Source organism: Poeciliopsis prolifica, unplaced genomic scaffold (genome assembly GCF_027474105.1).
Source record: "Poeciliopsis prolifica strain line A6 unplaced genomic scaffold, Auburn_PproV2 SCAFFOLD018, whole genome shotgun sequence".
NCBI lineage: Eukaryota > Metazoa > Chordata > Actinopteri > Cyprinodontiformes > Poeciliidae > Poeciliopsis > Poeciliopsis prolifica.
In genome coordinates, this window is record NW_026562393.1 from 1,621,979 (window position 1) to 1,643,630 (window position 21,652).

Consider the following 21,652-nt stretch of genomic DNA (forward strand, 5'->3'; position numbering starts at 1 on the left):
GTTCAGGTTTTACCTTGCCTTTCGCACAATGACTGCTGGAAATGGGCGACAGCCCCCCAATGACCTTGTGGCTATCGATGGTGGCTGGGATTTTTGTAAACCCAGCTCACTTAAAACAGAAAAAGCTCAGTTTGATTTTATTGTCAGACATTGTTGTTGTTGAGATTGTTGTTGTATTCCATTGAAGCGTATGGCGGTGACACAATATTGTAGTAACTCTAACTAAAATAACCTTCAGAAACTGCTTCTCTGAAGAAGGTAACTCCAGGCAAAGAGATGTGCCTACACTCCTCCAAATACACACTATCTTTATAAAAGTAACATTAAAATCAGAAACACATCTGGTCTTTTAAAGTTTATAAGTTTCCTGAGCTGTGCATAACAAGTGATACTATTGTTTTACCATCAGCAAGATTTAATCTTGGGAGGAGTTTAGTTTAGTTTTCTGGAATCCTGGGATTCTCTTCCCTGATTCTGTGAAGCAGGCCGCAGAGCTGCGATTTTTCAGCAAAGACGATAAAACAGAGCTGAGTCTGTAATGAGCTACCCTGGGTGAGCATTAATATTCATCATTCTCTGGATCAGCCTCTGATTAGGCCCAGTTTCAAAGCAAAATGCTTGGAGTCAAACCCTGCGATGAATCCTGTTTCATTTGACTAAAAGTCACGATAGGGTAAAATTATTCTCAAAAGGCTAACTGCATCGAGAACCAGCAGCGGCTCCTAAACCCAACATGGTTACTTTAATTTCTCTCCCAGTGTGGAGTCAGGAAAAGTGTCAAAGCTAAAGGCTGAACCAGGAGGTGATGAGCAGCTCCTAAGTGTCTTTTACATCACTTCGTCTGTCACATCCATCCATCAGCTGCGTCGGCCTCTATCGCTGCACTCCTGATAGTTCTCCTCTGTCCTGCGTCTCTTCGTCCCTCTGCTGGAGATTGGCTGTGAACACGGATTTGTTATATTACATTTAGCTGACAAAAGCCAATTATGTCAATGTGAAATGTGGAAGGAAAAGTGTTTAAATGTCTCACCTGTCCTTGCAGATCTAAAGGAAGCTGAAGCTGAGATTCCTGCAGCACCATTAAACCCTCCCTCATGCCCTGAGCGCTGTTATCTTGTTGGTTTACTTTACTTATTGTTGATGCTAATAAAAGGAAAGGAGCGGCTTCCTTAGAGAGGCAAAATGATCATTAAGAAAACGAAAAGTTTTATACAGGATTCGAAGAAAAACTGAAGCAGACTCAGAGGTTGATTGTGACTTTTCCAAACCATGTTTTATTGTTTAGAAACTGACTTAAAAGATGTAATTGTGTTGCCTTTCAAAACTATTCATGGCCCATAAGCTTTTTTGTACTACATTTGCACCTTTTATGTGTTTATTCTTGCGAGATTTGTTTTGCAGAGCTGTGATTCTCTGCTGCTCGTCTGATGGATCTTCTGGATCAAACGTTACTCTATCAGACATTTGAGGTTTATGACGTGGCTTTATAATGTTTTCTGTCAGTCAAAATGTGCTTTCCATAATTCCAATTAAGGAAATTATGTAACATTTCCTTCATTTGTCTTAGTGATAGGATGCTGAGGAAAAAAATGGAACATGGTCCTTTGCTTAGTTTCATGCTAAAACAACATTAGCTCATTCTTTCAGTTTTTCTTACAGGAATCTGATGTCTGAATGTGTCATAAGTCAGAATTATGGCTCTAAATAACCAAGAATATCCAAAAATGATCAAGTACTCCCCTGAAATTAGGTGTAAAAACAGACAATCTCCAAAGGAAGATTTAGAAAAACCTTCAACCTGAAGGACTGTTGAATGATTGTTTAGAAGGAAAATATTAGGAAATTAGAAAATAAGGAAAATAGAATTAAATTGAACTCGACTTGGTCAACCTGGGGATCTAACCCGAGAAATCCCACAGTTAGAACTTGCTCCATTAGCTCTAGATCTGTGGAGATTGATGCAAATCTAAATGATTTATATCTGGTCCCAGGAGAGCTTTGTTGATGCTCTGGCTCATTAGGTGATTGACGGGCCGTTCAGCTAACCAAAATGAGTTTGACTCTGGAAAAAGGGGCGGACGCTGAGCAGCATGAAAATGGTTCTTGGACTGAAGCGTCTTGGTTTAGACCGTATCTGTCTCAGAGAACCACAATAAACCTCCGACACCTGATCAAATCTGGGCTCTGCTCATATCTGAAAATGTGATTTCTGTTTTCTTTTCCCCTGCAGGCGCTCTACAACTCAATCAAGAATCAGAAGCTGCAGTGGACACTGTGAGTAATTTCGACTGACTGATGTAAATCATCATCAGCATTACACAGGTGCACCTCAATAAAACACAGCATCAATCAAAGTTGGCTTATTTCAGAAATTCAATATAAACATGCAATTTATTTTTTATTTGATAATTTTGATATTTATGGCTGATAGCTAATAAAAATCCAACATTTAGTTTCTAAATTAGAAGAATATTATTCTGCAGGATTTAAAAAAAAGCAGAAATTCTTTGACCGTTTTAAAAGGTATTTACTTACAGAAAGTTAACTGGAAGAAAAAAGTCTGATTGAAAAAGATGCACAGTAGGCAAAGTTTTAAGAGACACCACAGATGTATCCTGACGTTTGCATTTCATTAGGAAATAAAGGTTCAAAGTTCAATCTCAAGGTTCCACCCTCTGCAGCATATTGGGGTGACATGTCACCTGCTGGTGTTGGTAGAAAAGTTTTTGTTTTACTTCTAGCCTAAAGTCTGTTTAGTTCAGCTTATCGATTCAGAACTCCTGCTTTAATTACAGGCAAACTTTCCAATCAATCGTTGTTATTGTAGCCATACATTCTCTATGTTACTGTGAATCAGAGGTCTTCAACTCCAGGGCTGTGGAGCTGACACTTTTGCATGAATCCCTGCTGTGACTCAAATGGTTGAGTCAAGTGAAGAGCTGAGTCTGACTGGCAGCCTGCAGAGAAGAAACTCAAGGTTACAACAAAATGATCCCCAACCAGATGGATTTAGGTGCACAAATATTACTCTTTACTTTTAATTACTGAATAATTTAATGTTGGGTTTCATTATTTTGAAGACATGACCACCAAAATCAACAGAAATTAATATTACAGGCATATCACTAAGTGTGTAATAAATATGTTAACGATGTAAAACTCTGTTCTTGAATGGAGTTACAGAAATAATTTTGATGGTATTGTAATTTATTGAAGTGTGCCTGTATTCTCCTCACATTGGTCGTGTTATATATAGTTTCCTTGTGTTTCTCACTCACACACACACACACACACACACACACACACACACACACACACACACACACACACACACACACACACACACACACACACACACACTGACGCTTAGGGGAAACAACAGGGGGCATTGAATAACTTGTTTGTATCTAACAGTGACGTGTTTGTTGTCTGACATGTGAGGGATACATGAGTGTGTGGATTGTTGCTATTCTGGATCTCAGCTCCACAGATCAGAGCACCTTGGAGATGCCAATTAAGTCACTAGCTTTCCAAGCTTTGTTGCCATAGTTACGGCACCACGGCTACGACTCCATAGCTACCGCATCGCTCTTTCCTCCCTGTGTTCTCGCACTCAGCAACAGATCAATGGGCTGCATGACAAACGCACGCGGCGAGCGTGCATGAGCGTGTGTGCATGTGTGCGTGCATGCGCCTTTGAAACGCAGCAGAATACCAAACGGAGCATGAGAAACTTCATCTCTTGCAGCAGTCCACCTGCATCCCGTACAGAGGTGTGACCACAGCCTCCCACTGACGCTCCAAAAATAGCCTCAGCCTCGGCAGCGGCGCTCCTGGTGCTGCGGGATAAAAGTGGTCAGAGGATCGGATCCGGCCAGAGCCCTGGCTCTCCGGTCCAAACCTCGCTGCTGACATACAAACTGCTATTTAAACACTGCAGCTGCATAACAGGCCACAGGGGGACGGAGGGAATGTCAGTTTTAGATGCGTAAACATTAGCAAGCGAAGGAGAATCCACCTCCAAACACGAGCCGTCGCAGATAGAGATGCAGACAGAATAATAGCTGTAAAGGCTTTCAGTGCTGGAGCTTTGAAACGCTCTCACGATGTCATTTCTCCATCCTGCTTGCGTCTTTATCCATAGTTTATAATGAAACTTATGATGGAATATATCCACATGTGCTGCTCGCTTTTCTCCTGGTGCACATCAGTTTGTTTGTGCTCCTGATCCTGCTACAGGTCAGCATTCATTCAATCGCACTGTATTTATAGATCCCCAAAGCATCAATTTACTGATTTACTTCCAGCTTGAGGCTCAGATAACAAGAAGTGTGATGGAGGTGTGATACGCAGGCACAAAAACAAACTGTTAACTCAGATTATATGATCACAAACTGTATCTGAAGTTCTGGCGTCTTATTACAGGTGTGTCTTTGTGTTTTTGTGTTCTAAGCTCCAACGCGAACGATGTAATTTCACTCCCACACAGGGAACTACACACACGCACGGTCACTGTCAGCAGAACGCTCGGATGCGCCCACATGTTCTTCCTTCGCGCACACATGCAGCACAGACGCGTACTCTGCGCACTCGTTCAGGAGCGGGGGAGGAGGCCGGCAGCGAGCTCTGAAACCGAGACGCAACAAGTCAAGATGCAGGTGGATGCAGAGTTTTGGACGGAGAAAAGTCTGAGTTTGATGAGGAAAAGCTGGTGTCATTGGGCAAGAAGCAGCATGGAGGACACATGAACACACACCTACGGTCAAGAGACAGGTTAACCTAGCAGTCTGTTTCCCACTCTGGGATGCACAATAGGACTGAAGTAATTAATTGCATTAATCGGTATGAATCGATTTTTCAAATAATCATGAAGTTATTTATTAATCGATTGATTGCTAACTGGAGTATACAGACTGTAAAAACGGCACAGTCAGAGCAATAATTAAGCCAGATGAGACCATGTCATGGTGAACGTGTAACACATCAAACTTTTCACTTAAAAAAATTTTTATTTGGAAAATGCTGACATTAAAACCCTCCAGCTTTCCACATCTTTAACAAAAAAAGCAACTCAAAAATATAAAAGTGAAGTTTTTGTACTCAAACCTCTCAAAGAGCTGTTTGAGTTATAGCTTCTTCTATGGAGTATATTTTGTGTTGGTATGCTGGCTACATTTTCTGTGCTTCTATCAGTCGATGTGAAGCAGACAGTCGTTGGTTATACAGGCAGGTTCAGACAGACGACAGGCGGTACGTCTACTGGACCTGCACAGGGGAACATTAAAATTTCAGACACTTGTCTCATTCCATCAATCAAAAGTATGATGATAATTTTTCCAGATGATAATGCATCTGTGCACTGTCCAAAAGGAACATGTTCATTGGGGGAAACTGATGTGGAAAACCGACAGAAACACAATCCAGCTCATAACCAGAAAACCAGAATCAGCTTTATTTGCCAAGATTTTGTTCTCAAACAAGAACTTTACCTTGAAGGGCATTTTTATGGTATTATCACCTGTAATAATAAAATAAGATTTTTGCAGTATTGACATGAAAACATAATCTAAATGTTTTGACATAAAGAACAATGGTCCAGACTGTTATCTCCACCCACTGGCCACGTCTTCAAGAACACAGATCCAAGCAGGTATCGTAAACTAGAAGGCTGGTGTTTAAGTTAGTCGAAAGACAAACTGAAGGAGCTAAAATATGCCAGTAAAGCAGTACCACCAGCCTGAACTGTTGATTCAAGACAGGATGGATCCTTGTTTTTATGTTTCTTCACATCCTGAACCTGCCGTCTGAATGTTACAGTTGAAATCGATCCTCACAACACCAGGGAGCATTTTTATTGCCCAGTGTTGGCCGTTGCTTGTGTGGGCTGCAGTCTCAGTTTCCTGGTCTTTGCTGAAAGACCTGGGCTGACGTGGTCATCTGCTGCTGTAGTCTTCCTGCTTCAAGGTCCGATTTGGTGGTGATTTCAGAGACATCCAGATGTATTCTGCATAGTGGTTTTTTGAGGTGCTGTGTTGTTTTTGGTACCAAAGAAATAAAGAACATTTCTGTCTTGTAAGGAGCTGAAAGATGCAGGCACCCTGTTGAGTGAGGGGCTGTGCTGGGATTTACCAGGAACTCCGGCCACTGTGAAACCTTTGTTGACATCTATAAACTATAGGAGCGATTTGAAGTAAAATTTAAACAGATTTATTTATTTTTTAAATCCTGTGTGTATCTTCACAAAGACCGACTGGCCTCAGCCAGATTTCTTCTTCTTTTACAAAGATACTTTTACTTTTTGTAAAGATGTCACACAAAGTTCTAACGGTTGTCATTTTATTTTTAAAACGAACTGGTTTTGAAGAACTGAATGAGCATCTTCCAGGTTTGTGTTGTTTGGTAAGAAAGAGGCCGTCCTCTGGCTGAATTACAGCCATGAATGAAGAGCGGCTGCAGCGTACAGCAGAGCGCGTGAGGATGAATTACTGGCCTCTTTCACTTGACTGTGTTTTGAGTGCTTTTGTCATTTGCTCCACTGACTCAGCGTCACAGGTGAAACGCAGCCAATCTGTTTCCCCTGGCAACCAAAGCAGCACAGATTTCCCAGAATGCAATTGTTTTAACCCGTGTTCCTGTACAGCAGCATGATGTCTTCTTTTTGTGCTTTACATATATTTATCTATTTTTATTTTTTACTTTGACATTTGCTCTACATTGTCTCTCCTAACTTTCAGTTTGTGTTTTTGAGTTTTTTTTTTTTATGATTTTAAAACCGTAGCTCAGATTTTTTTTTTGCCCTTGAATTTTTTTCTACACTACCTCTCCTCTAAATCCATTACCCCTTTATTCTCTTGTATTTATTACTAAGATAACCTATTTTTTGTTGTAAAAATATAAATATTTGATTCCCTTCCTTTAAATTCATTTCCCTCATCTCCATATTTTTCAAGTTAATGTTTCCGTCTCGTGTTTATTCACTCACACCGCTGACGTCTTGCCATCTGACAACACTGAGCTTTTGTCTTCTTCTTGCCCCTGTCTCTGCGTCTCTTCTGTCACTTCTTTATCCTCTCTCCACTTTTCGTCTGCGCGGACAAATTCAGGAAAGGCCGGCAGTTACCAGGCAACAGGCGAGATGCTCATTGGCTCGGCCTCTCTCTCTCTCTCTCTCTCTCTCTCTCTCTCTCTCTCTCTCTCTCTTTCTCTCTCTCTCTCTTTCTCTCTCTCTCCCAGGCCTGCATGGGGGTTAACTGCTGTTATGTACTGTTGGTTACTCATAGCGTGGTCTCAAGGGGGGTGTTTTCTATTTTTGGGCTGAACCTTTGCAGGGGTGCCACCCGGTGAGGTAACAACTGGAACTGCCATGTTTCCTCGCCAGGCGGGTGCGGAGAGAGGCTCCTGATTGTTGTTGCTTTAAAGCATCTATCACCGGCTAATGAGACAAATCCCTTTAAAAAGATACAGAGCAACGTGGGAGATTATTTAGAGGAGAAAGGGATTATCACTGCTGTTGCATCATGCGTGTCGGATTGTCTCCTAGATTTGTAAAATAACGTGATATATTTAATTAAAGAGCAGGAATCAAAAGTTGAGGTGGCCTGAAGATATTTTTCCAAAAACCTTAATTGGTCCACTCAGCGTTTCATGATACTGTTTTAAGGACTGTATCATCATTCTTCCTGACTTTCCTAAGCCTATTGTCCTTGTTGCAACTTTCAGAGAATAAAAATATATTAATGCTTGGCTTCTATTCTGCCTTGAAAAGTATGAAGTTTGCTTTAATGGATTCTAAGGTGACAACAAGTATGGAAAAATTGTATAAAGTACGGACAACTATTTGGTTTTCCTGATTATTTTTCTTCTGACATTTTCTAAAGGACAGAAACCTAATAATGTTCAATAAATGTTGTGATTTTGATGTTGATTCATGTATATGCTGATCGAATTGTGTGTGCCACTGCACAATGAAGGCAGTTAGATTGAAAGTTTTGGCAAAAACAGTCTGTCAGCAAAAAGTGAATAAATAGAAAAGCCAACTTTAGGTTCGATGTAGATGTACAGAGGAGGATGTGTGATGCTGTGGGGCTGTTACTCTTCTGCTGACCCAGGAAATGTTAAGAAACAATCTGATGGTATTTGACAGAAAACTGGAAATGGGTTTTTACTGAGTCTTTGTGCAGGATAATGATCAACAAAAATGTAATCAAAACATTGTGTAGCTGCAATAAAATCAGAATTTTATTTATTTATTGTTCAGCTCCAAACGAACATAAACCCTTTCTGAGCTGGGCCTTTGAATTGCAACTGCAAAGTTCAGTGACAGTTTGAAGGACTAGTTCTTTCTTGCTCTGCATCTCCCCGTCATGTGGAAGTTCAGCTCACCTTACTGTGGAAAGTAACTCATTGTTACTGGTGTTACTGGTGCTCTAGCTGCTTGATGATAGGCTTGGTTGTTCCTGGGTTTTTCTGTGGCAGTGAAGTGTTCTACAAGACTGATGCAAGGTGATCAAAGTAAGGTTGAAATGTTATATCTACTTGTTTGGAAATTGCTCTAGTCTACAAGATGATTAGAAGCATAAAATACAGTATTAGAAGCATTTGGAATGCATTTCAAAATAATTTGTCAAGACTTCCAGTTTGAAAACATTCGACTCAGAAAAAGATTCACCCAAAAACGTCCAGGATAGAGAAATTTGTAACCCGTTTGGAGAGTTTGAAGATCCAGCGAGGAAAAGGAAGACTGATGTGTCAGGATCTGGTCTTCTGGGCAAATAAGTCTCTGTTTTCCACCTCAAAGCCAGAAAAAGGAGGAAGGTGTCACTCTGCCTTTTTTTGATCCCAAAGACCGGCCTGAGTTTCAAAGAGCATGGGAGGAAAACACACTGAACGCTTTGAAGGCGGCTCCTGTTCTTTCCGTTGCTGATGCGCTGAAGCTGAAGCTCGGCTGAGACTGCGGCAGCGACCGGTGATTTGACTCATGTGAAATCTCATGTCCTGGTATAACAAGCACACAGTGCACGGCAGAAAGGACAAGATGAATGATGATGTGTTTATTGCTAATGAGGCAGGACACGTAAGTGTTGATCACCATGGAGTCTGTGTTTAGTTTTTTTTTTAATACTTTGTCTCCATAGAGATGAGGAAGAGCTGCGGAAGTCATTTTCAGAGCTCGGGGACAGCCTCCTGGACTCGGACGCCTCCAGGCCGATGAAGAGGGTGGGCAGCAGCGGGAAGCCCCTGTCGGACGTGACGGAGCCGACGGGAATGCTGCTGTACAAGAACGGATTCCTGGTGCGGAAAGTCCATGCTGACTCAGACGGAAAGAGAAGTACGAGACGGACAGTTCATCAAACGTTTCATCAAAACTTCCTTTACTTAACTCAACGCTGGTCGTCGCTTTTAGTGTTTCAAACGTTTTTTAGGTTATACACTTACAGAGGTATTCATGCTCTGTGAACTTTTTCACTTTGTCACAAATAATTTTATTTGGATTCATGTTAGCAGAAAAAGTGAATAAATTTATGGTTTTTAATCATAGAAGATTGTTTCAAAGTATTCCATGCATATATACTAACCTTGCTCATCTTTGATACAAAAAAAGAAGACATCCTCTATTAACCCAACAGTGGAGAAACTCAGGTGAGACTTACAGATTCACAAAAGGTCAAAAATATAGAAATAAGAATAAGAAATTAAATTTTTCAACATAGGAAAAGTAATACTGTGCATTTATTAAAACTACCACATTCAGATTAAAAACAATGTGAAGTGGGGTAAGACACCACCTTAAAACATGGTGGAGGCAGCATTATGCTGTGGGGTTGCTTTTCTTTGGCTTTTCTTTAACAGAGATCACCTGGTTAGGTTTACATTTACCTCACAATCACTGCTATGTGTTAATTTATCACATAAAACCACAACAAAATACATTAAAATTTATGTGAATTGACATGAAATGGTGCAAAGAGTGTGAATACTTCTGCATGTCTAACATTTTAAATGCAGATTTTTGATTCTACAAAGTAACTGAGCTTTAATTAACGTCTAGATGATCTGTTTTTGCCCTTATGTTTGTGTTATTTAACAACATGTTTGTCGTTCAAGCACCAAGAGGGAAGAGAGGCTGGAAGACTTTCTACGCTATCCTTAAAGGGCTAATTCTGTATCTACAAAAAGTAAGGCTCTTACATCAGCATAAACAGTGTGAACGCTGGATATTTTCCCCTCATCTCATGTAAATAACCTGAAAAGATGCAATGAGAAGCAGTTTGCACCAGCCACTGATTGATATGCATTATTCATCCTGTTAAAAAACGCTTGACTGCATCGCCATAAGCTTCCTGTTAGACTTTCATTCCCGGAGCAGCAGATTTATAACAGAAGGTGAGGAGGGAAAAAAAAACACAAACATCAGGAACTGGATGGTTTTAGATTAGCGCTTCTTCTTTATGTCTTATAGCATAACGGACCCTGCTGCCGGGTTCTGGCAGCAAGCAGGAACCCATACGGAGAGAAGAGTCTGGCTCCAGAACCAGCCTGCTGCTGCTGCTCCCAAACGGGAAGAAAAACTCCACCTGCTCAGGGCTTTGGGGTCCAGAAACATCGACCATGACATAATGATATCACTAAACGTTTCCAATCAGAAGTAAAAATAAATGTTAGCTGATTATCAGTTTAAATTAATACCTTCTAGAGCCTGGTCCTGCCGCGAAAGCGAAATAAATCTAACTAAATCTATTTCTATTTCCAGATTTTAGAACAAAAAGAACCATAAACATTTACAAGCCACGAAACGACTGAGCTCTTTTTATTTAATTTGGCTCTATTCTTGATAGAGGAATCCCTGTTAAATGCTCAGATATTAATACCTGCTGAATCTTGTCATCTCAGGGCGAGTACCGGCCCGATAAGCAGCTGTCGGATGAAGACCTGAAGAACGCCGTGTCCATCCATCATTCTCTGGCAATGAAGGCGTCAGACTACAGCAAGAGACCCAATGTCTTCTACCTGCGGACGGCTGACTGGAGGGTTTATCTCTTCCAGGCACCGTGAGTCTCGTTTCGCCCCGTTTATGTTGCTCAGTGAGCTGGAAGGAACCTAAACGCATAAATGATCCCGGATGTCCATTTCAAACCCAAACAAGTTACTGGCTTCTTTTTCTGACCTAATGCAGTTTGAGCAATGGTAACACGCTCAGATATAATGGAAATTAAGGTTTCTCATCCTGCCATGATAAATACAAACATATATTGTAGGCTGAATATGTTGAAGAGCACCTTATGCTCATTGTTAAGTAAGGTGTGGGATCTGTGATGCTGTGGGCCTGTTTCTCTTCCAAACATGCAGTGAGCAGGGTTGGCGTATCGAGCGTCATGAACTCTTTGTAACTCAAATGAAAATAGCCTCTGCCAGGAAGCTGAAAATGCGTAATCACTGGGACTTGTAATAAGATTTTGATTCAGAGCACATGACCAAATCAACTCTGAAATGATTCTCTGGACAGTAAATCAACCCAAATCCAATAGAAGAGCTGTGCGTTGAGCTGCGATCCACACAGATTCCTCTCTTCATGAGCTAAAACTTTGGAATTTCTGGATAAATGTGCTGAAATTAAAAGTTGGGTTCAGTGTGAAATAATAGAAGATAGATACATTTTGATGCGTTTTTGGAAATCTCTAATAGGGGTGCCATGAGCATGGATTACACTGTCCTAATGGGAAATAAACCAGTTTGGAGTCATTGAGTTTATAGGTACCAAAGCACTGCAGCCAGGATGTAAATGTTTTCTACACACTCTTCTGTAAGTGGCTACTGCATCATTTATATCACTAACATGAGTTTTCTTTTTATATCCCAGATTATTTCTCTGTCATATCTTGTTTTAAACCATGACTGGCTATTGGAAGACGCTAATACACAGATATCAGAGAATTGACAGTGATGGATAAAATTAATCATCTGCCAAATATTTATTTATTTTTTTATTTTGTACCATTTTCCAACCATTATCCAACAACTTCTACACAGATGGTTGAGTGCAAGAAACCATCTGGTCTTTCAGGTTAGAGCCAAGCATCATTCATGTAATCCCAGACTCCCCGATGATTCATGAGAGGGGGCTGGGTGTCAAGCAATCTGTTGTGGGATGTTTGTGGAGATGCTGCTGCGGCTGCTGGATGCATTCAGGACTTGTCCACAAAGAAATCGTTTAGACACATGAAGCTGTTAGAAATCCTAAGACAATCGGATCCCTTGTGTCCAAAGTGTTTAATGAAGTGCAGAAAAGCTTTTCATGTCCAAACCATGAGCTTCAGAAGCTGAATTTCTCCAGGTCTTTTCAAAATGTCTTCCAAAGGCTGGAGTTTAGATCTAATGCAAGAGAGTCCAAACTGTGGCCCAGGGGCTATTTGTGGGCTTTCAGATGATTATTTTTGGTCCCTGTCCACAAGTCAAGAACGGTAAAGACTTTGATGAACAAAATAGAAAACAACTGATAGCCCAAAAAATGTGGAAATGTTCTGTTTTTCTTTTAATAAGGCAACAGATGAAAACCCTTTTTGTATTGTACATGATATGCAAAATATGTTTTGCTTTTTTTTTTTTTATTAATGAATTTTGTAACCCAACAGTAGTTAAAATGTATCAGGGCAAAAGGTTCGGACACCACTCATCTAAAAAAATAAAAACAAGCTTCTCACAGACAGAGATCCCGTCCCATCAGTCATTTTCAAGCAATCTGATCTTATTTTTCCCATTTTGAAACCTGGAAAACTTTGAACTAATCCATAATTAGTAATATCTTTAAAAAAGGATTGTCGAAGTGATGATGATCTTGACTTGATGACTGATCATCTGCCGATTTCTAAGTGACCTTCTGGTTATTTGGCCGTCTCCTCCGGTAGAGAAGCTGAGAGAGAGCTAAATTAAAGTCCTTTCTGCCATTTGATTGAGGCGATCGTGTTTCTGAGACGCCAGACGGATCCAGACTAGTTCTGGACGCTGAACCTCTCCCTCAGATTAAGATAAAGAATGAATGTTGGATCATAAAAAAACTTTCTTAAAGCAACTGAGAAAATGCTAAACACTTAATAAATGCAAGAATACAAATCGAGAAGGTCGATAATTTCTCCTTTCTTCTTTTAAATCATGAGACTGGTTGATATATGAGCCTCAGTTCAGCTGTAAGAAATTATGAGGCAATTATCTGTTGCTAATAGGACTGCACTCAGATGATCGTTGGCCACATGCTAAATTGCCCGTGTGCTGAAGGTGGAGGTGCACTCAGCAGGATCCAGGAAGTGGCGCGTGATTGGCCACATGTTTCAGCCCCAGGAGAACAGGCTCTGTGCTCCAGTTTGCAGCTTGCATTTGTCCCAGATAGCTGAACTCCTCTCTGCGTCTCTCTCTCTCTCTCTTTGTCTCTCCATTTCCATCTTCTGTCCGTCTCCTCTGGGATTTTAAAGCGAGGCTGTCTGATTCGAGCTGATATTTCTCACAAGGCCCTAATTGGTCTTTTAGTGTAGAACAGAGCTTGTTCTCTCATGCATTAATTGGCTCCAATATCAGTTCTTAGTCAACAGCAGTGCTGCATTTTCTGATCATTTATAATCCCTTTGATGCTGCAGCCCAGCCAAGTGCTGATGTTGGTGTAAAACACTACAGAGTGGAAGCAGCCGTACCAAACTGAGCATTTAGTTTTAATGAGTACTGTGTGATTTATCCATGACAGGAACGCTGAGCAGATGCAGTCCTGGATCACGCGTATAAACACGGTGGCCGCCATGTTCTCATCTCCTCCCTTCCCGGCAGCCATCGGCTCCCAGAAGAAGTTCAGCCGACCGCTGCTGCCAGGAACAATGTCCAAACTGTCCGAGGTACCGTTGACTTTATGGGGCATTTCCATCAGGTTGAGCCCATTAACTGCTTTCTATGTCACAAGCAACTTCAGCGTATAATGTTTTGGTTTTGTGCACAAGTTTATTGAGCGAAATTGGCGTCAAATGTTTGTGCAGCAAACATTTTCATTTGTTCTGCTATCATTCATAAATGTCTCCAGAGGTCATCAGAGGTCAACCAGCCAGTTCACATTTACAGCTACACTTTTGCTGGTTTGTGCTGTTATAATCTTTAAGATATGAAAAAACAGTTTCCAAAGGTCACAAGAGCACACGCTTCCCTTCCCCCCACATTATCAAAATCTGACAAAATTGATATAAATGAACTTTCTGTGTGTTTGTGCTGCTAAAACGTTTGTAACAGTTGATTGCCACAAAATTTGTTTGATTTTGTGAATGTGGGGATGGGTGGTTGGTTGACCTTTGATGACCTCTGGAAACATTTATTATAAAAGCTGCAAAATGGTAGCAGCGCAAAAGAGTGAGTTTTTAAAAGATTTTTATGGCTGCGCTGCACTTTAGTGCATGAATAATCCAAGTTCTATTCAGATTGTTCTGAAGTTAAACATTCTCATAATTTGGTGCTTAAGTAATTTTTTTTGCCTTTTAAAAATTAATGAGCCAAATAGCAAGCGACTATCAGAATGTAATTAATCAGATGGTTGTGTTTGCCTTTTGCGCCGTAAATGTTTTTGTGCTGACGCTGTGCTTTCAGGAGGAGCAGGTCAGATCACATGAAGCTCGGTTCAGAGCCGTATCCACTGATCTCTCTGAGCTGCGGTCTTTTCCTCCGGACCGCAAGGTCAAAGGCCGGGAGCTGGAGGAGTACCGCCTGCGAGACGAGTATCTGGACTTTGAGGTGGGAGATGTTCTGTAGAGGACTGCTTAAGGCCACAGAGTTGATGCATTCAAATTCCTAAAACTTTTACACCTCCTTTCTTGTGACAATCTCTAATTTCAGCTATGAGTAATCGGTATCGCTTCTTACTCAAGTAATGTCCTCAGACGTTTTCTTCTGTCGCACTTCCTCAGAAAACTCGGTATGGGACATACATCATGCTGCTGCGGGCTAAGATCCGGAGCGGCGAGGAGGACCTGTCTGTGTTCGAGTCGCTGCTCCTGGAGGACAGCAGCCTGCAGAGGGCGCACTCCAGCCCCACGCTGCAGGACAGCAGCCTGGCCAGCCAGGCCAGCAGCAGCAGGGGTACCAGCAGCAAAGCCAGCGCCTGCAGCAGCAGCAAACCTCGACAGGAAGGACAGAGGAACAGCTACAGACAGGCTGTCAAGAAGTGAAGCGCGGCGGGGGCGCCGGGAGCGGCATGATGTCGCTCTCCCAGCGGCAGGCTGTCTCCCAGCGAAGGCTTTTATTTGAGATCCAGGAGGGTTCGGAGCTCTGCTTGAAGGGGGAGCAGGGGTGAGGGGCTTACCCCACGCCTTCCCGCTGCCGCGACGCCCCACCCGGCACCCCAAGTCTTCTCGTGTGGCCGAGGAGGTGCAGATCCAGCGAGGATGTTGGTGCAGGAGGTGGGGGGAGCAGCTGTGAGGTCAGAGAGGAGGAGGTGTCTTTGAGGACGGACGCTGGATGCAGCAGCAGCAAACGGCACAGTTCCTTAAAAAGGATGCTTCCAGATCAAATGGGACACCGCAGGGACCTACATTCAGCATCCTTTCCTTTCTCCCCTCCCTTTTCTTCTTTCAGGGCACCTCTCCAGCCACATCCTCACAACTTTTTCCATGACCCTTCAACTCTGTTAGGGACCAAACATGTTTACACACTTCGAACTGTCATCTCATTATGGATGACTGGAGATTTGGTTTTTAATCGTACCGCCACTCCGACGTGAAGCGCTGTAAGTTTTCTTTGGAGCCTCTACATTCCAGCTCCTTTTTTCCGTTTATCCTCACGACGCGTTCACATTCCACGCACACGAGTTGGGAATCACAGCTTTTAGCTCCGGTAAGGGCGGTGTGAAGTTCAATCAGCGTTGGTGCAGAGAAATGCCGTGATGAGACAACGCGGCTGCTCGGTTTTTTTTCTGGACAGTTAGAGCCGACGTCCACAGAAGTTCTCGGTGCGATGCAGCTACACACCTGCATCTCAATCAAAGAAAGAGTTTTTTTTTCACTCTACTAGAACATATCTTTTCTCCTGTTTGCTTTTGCTTATGCCCAGTGATGTGCTTCAGTTTTCTTTCTTGGGTGAATGTTTTTGTTTTGTTTTTTTCCTGCTGTGATACGCATGCCTGCATCCAGCACAGCTTCTCTTAGGGCTTTTACTACTTAGACATAAAAAAAAAAATCAAAAACTGAGAGTCAGAGTTTCTCCCTGGAGCTGTTCAGTCGTTCTCCTGCCTGTGCCATACCCAACACGTGTAACCTCCTGTCTGTACCGCTCATTTCCAGGCCGACACTCACCGGGCAGACCCTGAATGTTGATATTTGTAAGGTATTTTTCAGTCGTCTGTTGTTGTTGACCCCCGCTCCCTTCAGTATACGAGCATACGATCAAATACGATAAAGGAAACTTGCTATTCAGAATGTGTTGTACAGTATATAATGCACCTGCTTATATTGTAGGATATATGACGGTATATTTGCAATATATTCAGTACACTATTGTGAAGATGCATTAGGAGTAAACACAGAAAACTTCTTGCTAGTCCCAAAAAGGGCTGAATGATAATCATGTGATTTATTTTTATTATTGTTATTATTATTATTATAAAGTATTTAGAAAGGTTATTTTTGACAGGTTACACTAATTTAGTTGGTTGTATTAGAAAGCTTTCCAATGCTGAAACCTATTAGCATGATTTTATTTGGATTGGGGCTGAAGATGTTGTGAAAGATGCATGAAGAAAGCAAGGAACATGAAAACGATTAGAAAAATAAATATAGAAGAGGAAACAAAGAATTTGTTAAGAGTAGAATAGCTTGGGTATTTTTAGTAGCCATAGACACCTCATAGCATGCAGGTGTATCTCACAGAAGCTAAATGTCTTCAAAAAGTTTTTGTTTTTTATCCAGCAATTCAATTCACAAAGTGAAACTCATATAAATTTATTATAAACAGTCATATATTTACAATTTAGTGATTTGGGGTTACATTCAATGACAAAACTAACTTTCCTATTTTCATAATAGAAAGTTGAGTGGAAGGATGAAGTGTGGTAGAGAATGATTCTTTTTTTTTTTTTTTACACACTAGTCTTAGTCTTTTGTAAGGTGTGTACACTTAGGCAGGGTTCGAGCTAACCCTCTCTGTGGGGTCAGGGCAGCTCGCTAGCCAGAGTAGCACAGCCGTTGAATCAGCTTTTGATACCTTTGTCATTGTGGTGAGATGTTTAGTCTTACTGGAAAATAAACTCAGGATCTCCAGAAAGAAAAACATAAAACATTAGTGCATGAAGCAATCTAAAATTTCCTGGAATGGCTTAGCTGACGTTAGGCCTGAGAAAATACAGTGGACCTACAGCAGTCGATGTCAAGGTTTCCCAAATCGTCCCTGACCTTTGAAACTTCACACTGGACCTCGAACAACATGGATTCAGTGGCTCTCTATAAAATAATTTCAACCTCTGTGCCCGTGATTTCCAAATGCAAAATCGACTTTTAGCCAAAAATAGTTGTATTTTTAAGTCACTCTGCTAATGTCCGACCTTTGTTCTTATTAGTTCAGGTCAGAAACTTCTCCCCTGCTTTAGGACAGATGTAACATAAGAAATGAGACATTAATGTGGTGTGTCCTCAATATATCTGTGTAGAAGTTCTACCTCCTTGTTGCAAGTTTTTTCTTCCACTCAACTTTTTATCAATATTTTTTGTCATTTAAATCCCTTGTGGAGGATCTCTGTTGAGTCCTCTCCATGATTGTGTCACCCATGTGTTTTAGAAATCCTTTGTTAATCTATTTATTTTGAAGAGACTGAATTTTGAGTTAAGCCACGATCATCAAAATGACCAGAAGAAGATCTGTCCGATATGAGTTTAACTTTACAGTTGAGTCTCTGAAATAAATGAACTTTTTGATGGTATTCTGACTTGTTGAGATACAGCTGTAGTTGATGCACAGCCATTTTCTACTCAGGCTTTTTGACCAGCTGCAGTGCCAGCGTCCTACCAGCAGGGAGAGCTGTCAGCATTCACTTGTAATTCCTCTTTCAGCCATAGCCACACCTGCTGCACCTGCAGTGAATATGCACAGCATCTCCCACTCACCTGGGGAAGGGGATGGGGACCGCAGGGCTACGCAACACACCGGACCTGTTTGTGTTAACCGTCTGTGAGCCGCAGTGCATGCTGGGACGGTGCTGGATGCTCCGAGGAGCTTTGGTTTTGTTCGTCCAGCTTCCATCCAGCATCAGTTCCCAAAGAGCATGAGTTGCATCAGTGTGTACAGTTTCTAAAGCGAATGATTTAGTATTCAGGCCTCAGCGCTGCACAGCGTTAATGCGTCAGTCACGTTTCTGTTGCAGTGTGCGGCTTTTTCCTCATCTGTAATCTTTCAGCAACAATTCAAACATTTCCAAGTTTTGCTTTGGAGGTTTTATATCTTCTTTGTCTTGAGTGGCATAAAATGAGCTCTTTTGTTTTGGAGCTGATTGTCAGAAAAGACTAACGGACTGTTTGTGATGGCTGTTTTTCTCGTACTGCCTGGTGTTCTGTGAACCTGAAAGGTGAGGAAATGTTTGTAGAAAAGGTTCGTAAATAATGACCACACGGCTACACGTCATGTATCTCATTTCAGCAGCTCACTCTGATAGTTTGAAAAGGGTTTTTTGGCATCTTGTTGCAAAAACAATCATCCAGATTATAAACTCTGCAATTAAACTGTTAAAAACATGAAAAAATACCAATTTACAATAGAATTATACTCCAGTAATGCAGCTGCAGCTCATTTCTGCTCTTTAAATTATTTTATTAAGATTTTATGAACTGCTAATGATCATCAGAGGACTTTCATCTAAAATCTTCCAAACAGCTGCAGAAAGAGATAAAGTTTAAATATGTTGCTAAAAAATCAAAATAAATCAACCTTTATATGTGTTTTCATTCTGTTTTATACTTAATAAGCTAATAATCCTATTGTTACACATTTAACTGGTTTCTGGAGATTAACTCAACATGAGAACTGCTGCATTTTTCTGCTTTTCATTTTTATGTTTGACGTAAATGAATGCGTTTGGTGGTTTAAAGCTTGACTTACATTTTTGTGCTGCATCTGCTTAATGTCCAAAAAGTTTTCATTTATGGTTTAAATCATCTTTAATTACTAAAAACACTATGATCTACAGTGCCTTGCAAAAACTATTCATGCCCCTTGAACTTTTTCCTATTTTGTCACATTGCTGCCACAAACTTAAATGTATTTTATTGGGATTTTGTGTGACAGAGCAACACAAAGTAGTGCATAGTTTGAAGGAAATTGAAGGAAAGCAGTAAATTTTTTACCAATAAAAATCCAAAAGGTGTGGTTTATGCTTTTATTTGGCCATATTGTGTTTAATCTGATTATCCAAAGTAAACCAGTATAACCAGTTGCTTTCAGAAACACTGACTGGCTCCATTTGGTGTGATATAACCTGATATAAATTTACCGGCTCTTGCTGGAGAACATTAGAGAGAGAAACACAGCAGACAGTTGAGAGAGTTATGGAAATGTGCAAAGCTGGTTCAGAAAATAAAATGTCAGATCGCTGACAAAAATTCATGTTTTGGCTTTGAAGCGAAGTCAAATTTATTTGTATAACTAGACAGTTCAAAGTGCTTTTACACAATAAAACTGTAACAACCGTTTATGAAACAATCACCAAACATTACATTTTGTCCAATGCCATCATAAAATATATTGATCAATATGAATTTCCCAGTGGTTTTTAATCAAAGGCTCCTGTAAACAAGTGGATTTTTAGCCTTAATCTAAAGTAGCTCAGTGTTTCGGCTGTTTTGCGGGTTTACAGAAATTTGTTCCAGGCTGCTGCTTCTTCGTGTTTGGTTCTGACAGAAAATGTCAGTAAAATACACAATGTTTTTGTGGTTGCAACATGCTGAAATGTGAAAAGTTTTGCAGCAAGGGACTGTACTTGTAATGAGTAAATATTTTTTCCTCAAGGATCAAATCCTTGTTAGACGTAACGAGTGGAGCATTACGTTTGGCATATCTGAGCTTGTCCTGCGTTTGCATTTGATCAGAATTAATCAGAACCATTTTAGGTGTCCGTTTTTGCTCCACATGTGTGGCTAAACTCTCAAACAACCCAAATGTCAACCATCTTCATATTATCTGATCCCTGAAAAGAGGCAATGTTTTATTTACTCTGCATAAATCTGTTTGAATACACAGAGCAATCTATAAAAAACAATAATGCGAGTTTTTTTCTGATGCATTGAATTAAAAAAAAAAACAGCAATGAATGAAACAGAGAGCAGCTGCTGGAAACAGTTTGTGAAGTTAAAGTTGCAGGATCTGTCTCTGTTAACGCAGCAATGCACACCTGAGTGAACCGTCCAATAAATGTTTCCATCACTCATCATCATTTCTGAATGTAAATAAAGCATGAGATCTTATGGCCTGCTTTCGTTTATCTTAGAACATTAAATGAAAGGTTCATATATTAAGTAGATCACCATAATCTACAGTTTTCAAGCGACACCTTTATTTATTTTTTTCTATCGACAAAGGAAATGGCTATATTTATTGCTGTTCTTCGCTGTCGTGTTTTAGAGGCTCAGAAAAATCTTTTTACATGTAAAGTTCTGATCCGTCTCAGTGTGTTTTTAGACTGGTGCAGGTAGGACGATGTTCTTTTGATGCTAAAACAGTGAGCTACACGTGTCACTGCCTTGTTCAGTCTCACCAAGGAAATGTTGTTTGTGAGCTTCTCAGTTTTGGGAATTCTAGAGGATAAAAATAAAAGTGTTTGTAAAGGGTGGCCGTGTCTTGATCTTATTGTGTGGAAGTTTAAAGTACATTTTGTGAGAGTTTAGCCCTGGAAAAAGAATCTGAAACACTCAGACAAAAAAGTCCTGGACACAATATAGCCTTATATAAAGAGTGAAGACTGTTTAAATCTAAAAATAGTGACCTAATTCATTATAACTTTTGTTATGCCAACAGTTTTGTCTAAAAATATCCTTTTCAATCTGGAAAAATATATTCCTCTTAATAATTTTGCAAATGTTGATAGTTTGTGGTAGTTTTTGTTTTCTTTTGCTAATTAAACAGCATAAAATGTTTGTATTGATAATAACACAATAGCATACCAGCAAGAAAAATTACGCATATTATGACAGCAAGCCATTAAGGTAACAATACAGAAGTATGACATTTTGATAGAACAATTTCAAAGGTCTCTCATTTATCAGAGTTTAGTTTTTACAATTTAGTAAATATAAATTTGATGTTTGGGTGGTAATCTCCATCACGGAAGTCCTGAGGGTTTTGTTTCAAACTTTCACACATTTTGAAATGTAATAATTTAGCTTAATCTAATAATTTTTTTATTTAAAAAAAAAAGTATGTAGAAAGCACTCTTCCAGCTGGCCATGAAGAGGATGGATGAGAACTAGGAAGTGATGAAAATGAAAATTTACAAGAATATTTAGCAGCAGACAAGTGAAAGTGAAACTACATAAATGACTATAGGAGATAGCCAATATGATTTCCATATTCTTTAGAAATGTGTAGCATGTATTTGAATTTATTTTGTAAATGAACTGTGCAGAAATTGTAAAAAAACAAAAAATAAAAACAGTTT

General features: G+C 40.4%; 1 protein-coding gene across 9 annotated transcripts in view; it reads left to right on the plus strand.

Annotated features, from left to right (window-relative positions):
- LOC129367921 (PH and SEC7 domain-containing protein 1-like) overlaps positions 1–20,827 on the plus strand; it is a 72,574-nt gene extending 51,747 nt beyond the window's left edge. For 7 of the 9 annotated variants that reach the window (XM_055042609.1, XM_055042613.1, XM_055042611.1 and 4 more), the window contains 7 exons: positions 2,231–2,274; positions 9,135–9,328; positions 10,105–10,175; positions 10,891–11,048; positions 13,730–13,874; positions 14,611–14,754; positions 14,928–20,827. In XM_055042609.1, coding sequence (XP_054898584.1) covers positions 2,231–2,274; positions 9,135–9,328; positions 10,105–10,175; positions 10,891–11,048; positions 13,730–13,874; positions 14,611–14,754; positions 14,928–15,188 — 1,017 coding nt within the window. In that variant the 3' untranslated portion in view covers positions 15,189–20,827. Of the gene's footprint in view, positions 1–2,230; positions 2,275–9,134; positions 9,329–10,104; positions 10,384–10,459; positions 11,049–13,729; positions 13,875–14,610; positions 14,755–14,927 lie in introns of those variants that run through there. The other 2 variants (XR_008606745.1, XM_055042614.1) reach the window with 2 other exon arrangements.
- Positions 20,828–21,652: the final 825 nt, after the last annotated feature.